This window comes from Siphateles boraxobius, unplaced genomic scaffold (genome assembly GCF_051911475.1).
Source record: "Siphateles boraxobius isolate OS27281-9 unplaced genomic scaffold, OSU_SipBor_1 22, whole genome shotgun sequence".
In the NCBI taxonomy this organism is placed as follows: Eukaryota; Metazoa; Chordata; class Actinopteri; order Cypriniformes; family Leuciscidae; genus Siphateles; species Siphateles boraxobius.
Genome location: NW_027508833.1, coordinates 4,375,001 through 4,382,500, shown reverse-complemented (window position 1 = coordinate 4,382,500; position 7,500 = coordinate 4,375,001). Strand labels below are relative to the sequence as shown.

Below are 7,500 nucleotides of genomic sequence, written 5' to 3'. Positions count from 1 at the left end.
TGAATCTCTAGATCAGAAATTCAAAGCAGAGACAGTTCTTCATCCAGAACAAGCTCTGTGACTGCAGCCCTGCCAAGAGGGGAAAAACAGACACGAAAGGTCACGTTTACCCAGAGAGAGAGAGAGAGAGAGAGAGAACCGAGCAGGACAACTCAGAAACGCTTTCTGTTGCTGTGAAACATTTAGGAGCTTTTGCGCACAAGTTCTACACCAGAAGACAATGATAGTACTCATATGGGTTGCTCTTTTAAAGCTTGATGGGAGGTTTCATTTAAACATTAAATATGTCGATCGTTTTCTTAAAATTCTTTAGGTGAAATATAAAGTAAGTGTGTAATGCTATAAAATTCAGGTGGACAGCATAGATAATATGGACTTGGAGGATTTGATGAGGAGTACTGAAAGTTGAAATGTCGAACTTGTGACCTCAGTGTGAGACTCGAGGAGCACGAGTTTCCTGGGTCATTTCTCAGAAGTCAAATCTGACTAGACTTCTCAAAAAAAAAGTCTTGTTCTCCATTTAATTATATTCATTTTTGCCATGTGATTTTTTTTTCTTCTTCCTGTTGAACACAAGTTTAGGAGAGTAGATTGAAAATGCGCGTATTATTTACAGAAGAGACAAGCTTAAATTGATCCTGCATGGGTTAAAGAGCAGCTACTGTGGCGAGACACGTGTCAGTATGTCATAGCCCAAGGGTCAGCGATTAACACTGCTGTTATTCCCCCAGTGTCTCTCTCTCTCTCTCTCTCTCTCTCTCTCTCTCTCTCTCTCTCTCTCTCTCTCTCTCTCTCTCTCTCTCTCTCTCTCTCTCTCTCTCTCTCTGTCAGTGGGTGTGGACTGATATGACATTTACCGTCTAACTGTTTCTGTTTTAACTCTGTTTTTTTTCATCAGCAGTAACTGCTGCTTGTTTGATTGTTCCTCTGTGTATTTGTATGTGTGTGTGTGTGTGTGTGTGTGTGTGTGTGTGCGTGCGTGCGTGCATGCATACATAAACTCTGACCTGTTTTATTAAGTATTCCTAAATGAGGATTTGTGCTAAAGAGACATATCTAATTACATAATCACATATCCTTCTTCACACAAAATATAAATGGTCTCAAATGCGAATCTAGCCGCTCATCCATCCCCTTACACACACACACACACACACACACACACACACACACACACACACACACACACACACACACACACACACACACACACACACACACACACACACACACACACACACACACACACACACACACACACACACACTGTCCCTCAAAGCATGTGTAGAGGCAGCTTTAAAGGCTTAATGAAGTCTTAATGTTCCCCACACACACACACACACACACACACACACACAAAAACCATGGCAACACTGTGTGCTCTGCCAAGAGTGAGGGTGTATGGCCGCGCTTCAGCAGGTGTGTGACCTAGATTGTGTTCAAGTGAGAGAGAGAAATAAAAGGACAGAGGGAGAGAGGAAAGTAGTTGTGTGTGTGCGTGATCATTGTAAAGGAGGCTTCCAAAGTTTGATCACATGCAATTTTGTGATCCAGATTTTGATCTTGTGTTGAATGTGATGTGTGTGGTTCGGGTTTTGATTACGTAAGGACAGTAAAACCTGAAATCACTCAGCCAATGGGTCTCATGTTAAAAACGGCTTCATAAACACACTTATGGAAGCTAGTTTCTTCCACTGAGTAAAAAAAAAAAAAAAGATGGTATCCTATTTTTTCCAGAATTGTTACTCTAACTTTATGTCTCAAAATATCATCTTTTTTCACGCAACTGCAACTTTATTTCTCGTTACTAAGACTTAAAGCGATAGTTCACCCGAAAATTTAAATTCTGTCATCATTTACCCGTTCCAAACCGGTATGGTTTTCTTTCTTCTGTGGAACATTTAAGGTGATATTTTGAGAAGTGTCCCAGTGGTTGTCTATACAATAAGAAGTTAATGGTCACTAAAACTGTTTGGTTTCCAACATTCTTCAAAGTATCGTATGTTTTGCAGAAGTAAACCTTACTGGTTTTGGAACGACATGAGGGTGAGTAAATGATGACAATTTTTTAGTGAGTTAAATTATTTAGGTATTACACTTAATTTGGCAGTAAAACAAAGTGTTGCACATTATGATGGTGCAGAGATGGTCTGTATTTTGTAAAACCTTTGCAACTGCCTTTATCTCTTAATTAGAAGCACCACAATTCAATTGTGTTGCCTGTTACATAGGAACTACTGGACATTTAGAGGTTTATTTTAAAGTGCAAAGTAGTGAAAATCAAAAAGATCTGTAAAAAATTTACTTGCATTTTTACAACACACTGTTTCAAGTGTCTCCCATCAGGTCATCAAAAGTTACATACATTTAGGCCAAATATAGGAAATGCGTTTAGACAAGTGACAAGGTTCAAAGACCGCAAGTGTGGTATTGGGCACGGGCATATTGTCTGCAGAAAGGGTTTCTGCGAGTACGTTTAGGGTTGGGGTAGAAAATATCAATAGTTCACTTTGAAAATGATAGTCAATGGAAAGTTAAGCGCTTCCCAGCATGATAGGAAATGGTGTGTGAGTTATTAAACAGACATGCATTGACTGAAGGTGGAGTGGATCTCGGATGAAGGACAATATACTGGCAATATATGCTGATATATTACTAATATTTAAATTAATGATGGGAAATGTGACATACAGTACTTAAAATAGCTGAAATGAAATTAACATGTATTTGACAATACTTAAAATACACTTGCATTCTAAAGTTTGAGGTTGTAAGATTTTTTTAACATTTTGAAAAGTGCTCATCAAGGCTGCATTTATTTGATTAAAAACACAGTAAAACAGTAATATTGTGAAATATTATTACAATTTGAAATAGGTTTTCTATTGTAGTATATTTTAAAATGTTTATTCCTGTGTTTTCAGCATCATTACTCCGGTCTTCAGTGTCACATGGCCCTTATGAAATCATTCCAATATGCTGATTTTCTGCTCAAGAAACATTTCTTACTATGAGTTATAAATGTCTTTACTGTCACTTTTGATAAAATGTCCTTGCTGGGGGAAAAAGTATTAATAATTTCTATAAAAACAGTCTTACTGACCCAAAACTTTTGAACACAAGTGTAATTCCGAAAAAAATATGAAAACAGAAAATGTGTGTGTGTTGATTATTTCTAACTGACCAATAACTGGCTAATGTCGACAGTCACAAAATAGCCAATTATGAATCTGGTCGAGCACTTTACCTTGGATTCTGTTAGGTATAGTAATTTAAATTAGTTTATTTATATATTTCTAGAAGCAGAATTGTAATAGTTTAGCTGTTAGTGCGCATATGCATTAAATGTGTTTATTGTGCACAGATTTGTGTCTTAATTAAGTCATTATGCTGTTTCTGCAAAAGAATGTTTGTCCTTTCTCTCTGTATGCCTCACTGACAGAACAGAGTCTCAAACCACAGTGCGGTAAACGTGTGTAACTGTGGGGTGTGTGCGACAGAGTGTATGTGAGTGCAGTATCTAAAAATAGCTCACACACGTTCTGTTTGTCCCCTTACCCTCCAGCTCATGGTTTATGAGTGAGTCTCTCACACACACACACACACACACACACACACACACACACACACACACACACACACACACACACACACACACACACACACACACACACACACACACACACACACACACACACACACACACACACACACACACATAGTCAGACTGGCACACGGTGAATTGAGGTTTTGGTTGACTGATGTTTGGCTCCGCAGAAGTCATCACATGTATTATGCCTCTGGAAAAAAACATTATTTTTTCTAATTTTGGGGACTTTCCATTGACATCTGTTGTTTTTATACTGAGCTAATGATGTTTTCTATCTTTTGTACATAAACCTTACCCTCAACTATTTTGCATTTTCATTAGGACATTTATTATGTTTAAGTCATCCACGCCGGCTGGACATTTGGTACCCACAATGTAAGCAAAACCTGACCCACACACGTATGCACATCCCTTAACACTGTGGCCACATTTAGATTAGATTTCACTTCAGCATAACTGCAGAGACATGAAAATTATTGTGTTGCATAATATGCATTTACTTACATGAACGAACACACACACACACACACACACACACACACACACACACACACACACACACACACACACACACACACACACACACACACACACACACACGCACGCACACACACACGCACGCACACACACACACACACACACACACACACACACACACACACACACACACACACACACACACACACACACACACACACACACACACACACACACACAACCCAGGCAGCCAGACATGGAAACTTTGAGTGTGCTGGCCTAGTATTTATATAAATAGAAACCATGCAATATGACTTGATCAATGAGAGTTAAACTGAATTCTCATAAGATATTTGCTCACACACACACACACACACACACACACACACACACACACACACACACACACACACATACACACGCTGGTTAAGCGTCATACACGGCTATGGCAAGCCATGTCATAATGGCTTGTTTTGTTGTTTAATTGCTTTATTTAAAATTCATTTTATTTATTTTTATTTTGGGTGAAGGAGTTAGGGTGATACAACTGTCCTGAGACCATAATAAAGAAATAAAAAACTTTTTTAAAAATAAATTTTTTTTTTATTCTAGCATATTTTAAAATGTAAATTATTCCTGTGATGCAAAGCTGAATTTTCAGCATCATTACTCCAGTCTTCAGTGTCACATGATCCTTCAGAAATCATTCTAAGATGCTGATTTGTTGCTCAAGAAACATTTCTTATTATTATCACAATTGAAACAGTTGTACTGCTTAATATTTTTGTGGAAACGTTTTACATTTTTTCTAGATTGGTTGATGATTAAAGGTTCAAAAGAGCAGCACTTATTTCACGTAGAAGATATTGTTCAACATGCTTACTGGATGTACTGTATGCAATTTACCAGCTTACCCACTATTTAGCGCATAGATCAACGGCATGACACTTATTTCTGAAGTTTTTGTTGTTAATTTCTGATTTAAAATTTATTTCTAATCAATTTCTTTTATTTTAAGGGGTTGTGTCAGGGTGATACTACTATCCTGATATCATCATAAAGAAATAAGCTCAAGTAAAGAAAAAAATCTTTTAATTAATAATAAAAAAAACCTTATTGATTAACCTCACATGGTGCAACCAAATAAGTCCATTGGTCCAAATGCACAAACATGCATCAAAAAGATCAAACAGGAAATTATATCATAGGGAAGACCCCTAAGACTTTGTGTCATGTATAAAAGCTCTTGAAATATCAGATAATTTGACTCTTTTTGTGAAATGTGACTCATAATAAAACCTAATAAAATGTTTTTAAAGAACCTAATTTCTAAAGAATACTTTTTACCTTGAAATATATATTTTAAAACTTGGTTAAAAATAATGTTTCAAATGATGAACACACATGAGTTCAATACCTTGTTGCCTTGAAAAAGTTTGTAATAACTTTGTCTTCTGATGAAGTAGACTGATTGGATGTGATATTTTGCTTTTACAGAAATTCCAGCCTCTGATTGGTCAGTCATGCGTGGGCGGCTTGTCGGTGGTGGAGTTCATCTCTGATAGACAGCTGGAGTTCTACACAGAAAAGGAGGAGCTCCAGCCATTCGAGGTGCGTGCAAGTTATTTTTGTGTGTGTGTGTGTGTGTGTGTGTGTGTGTGTGTGTGTGTGTGTGTGTGTGTGTGTGTGTGTGTGTGTGTGTGTGTGTGTGTGTGTGTGTGTGTGTGTGTGTGTGTGTGTGTGTGTGTGTGTGTGTGTGTGTGTGTGTGTGTGTGTGTGTGTGGAGGTGCTGTTTTGTTATTGCTTTTGTATGTATGTATGTATGTATGTATGTATGTATGACTGGCATTCATTGTATCACAGTGTGATTAAATTGCAGGCCACTACATATAAAAACTTTTGTTAAAATGTATAAAGTTTTGAAAGAAGCTTTCCTTTAGGGCAAGTCATTGTCTTTTTGAGCTGCTGGAATTCTGGGACATGTGAACTATTGATCTTCTTAGACATAAAGGCTTTTATGACATGAATGAATGAAACACATTCATAAAATATAATTATAAGGACCTGAAGTATCACTGCAATATAATAAAAAAAATATGAAATAAGAATCCATTTAGCCTTTTCTCATGTCCCTTCAGTTTATTCTGAAAAAAATAAGAGTAGATTTTATTTAACGTCAACACCATCATATTTAATAAACCTCTATGTCCAGTGTCTCTCTCTTTTGCTCTAGGTGTTACATTTTGGCTAAAGATGAGATTTGTGTCACTGCTTTCTCAGACCTCCTAATAGTAACACATAAAAGTGTGATATATGATGACATTTCCCAGTCATTACTGGTTTAATTAGTCAGTGTTTGTAGCATTGGTGAGTGTTTGTGAAAGTCCCTTTAGAAATGTATGTCCCAGACAGTCTGTTTAGTTGCGATTTATCATTTCATCTCATGGAAATGAAAAAAATGTGATACAACTTGTTGCATATGAGATTTATATTCACTAAACGGCTGAAAGTCAATTTAATGTAGCTTTCTAGGGGAAGTACTGTTGGAAAATAGCATTGCGATGTAAACACAGGAATATAGATTTCTACTAATATTTCTATATAAATGATGAAACTCTCTCAGAACACACGATTGAAACTAAGGCTTATCATCTAAGTCTTCAGAGAATGTTCTCTGACGAAATTCTGTAGCATTTATATATAATATTGTCAGTATTTTGCAGTATTATTGTGTGTGTGTGTGTGTGTGTGTGTGTGTGTGTGTGTGTGTGTGTGTGTGTGTGTGTGTGTGTGTGTGTGTGTGTGTGTGTGTGTGTGTGTGTGTGTTCAGAATATGCTCAGAATATAGTTTACACCACCTTTCAAAAGTTCAGTAAGATTTTTAAATGTTTTTGAAAAGTTTTTTCTGCTCAACAACATCTGCATTTATTTGATCAAAAATACAGTCATACTGTGAAATATTATTACAATTTAAAATAACTATTCTCTATTTCAATATATATTAAAATGAATTTGATTCCTGTGATGCAAAGCTGAATTTTTTAGCATCATTACTTCAGTCTTCAGTGTCACGTGATCCTTCAGAAATCATTCTAATATGCTGATTTGCTGCTCAAAGAACATTTCTTATTATTATCACAGTTTAAAATGGTTATGTTGCTTAATATTTTTGTGGAAACCGTGATACCTTTTTTCAGGATTCTTTGATGAATAGAAAGTTAAAAAGAAAAGCATGTATTTGACCGGTAGTCTACATGTACATTTACATTATGTGTAGTGTATTTAACAGAAATAATGAGCCAGTCAATGTACAGCTGCCTGTGTTTGAGAAATGAGAATGACACGAGACAAGTGATAAACATATTTAATGCAACAAAAAAAAAGTTAATTTGACTGCATGGCATGTAAGATTA

General features: G+C 36.4%; 1 protein-coding gene across 1 annotated transcript in view; it reads left to right on the top strand.

Annotated features, from left to right (window-relative positions):
* The window catches only part of jmjd1ca (jumonji domain containing 1Ca), a 63,320-nt gene that overhangs the window by 22,629 nt on the left and 33,191 nt on the right, over nucleotides 1–7,500 (top strand). The window contains exon 3 of the mRNA XM_077238403.1: nucleotides 5,585–5,698. Within this exon, the coding sequence (XP_077094518.1) occupies nucleotides 5,585–5,698 (114 nt within the window). The remainder of the gene's footprint in view (nucleotides 1–5,584; nucleotides 5,699–7,500) is intronic.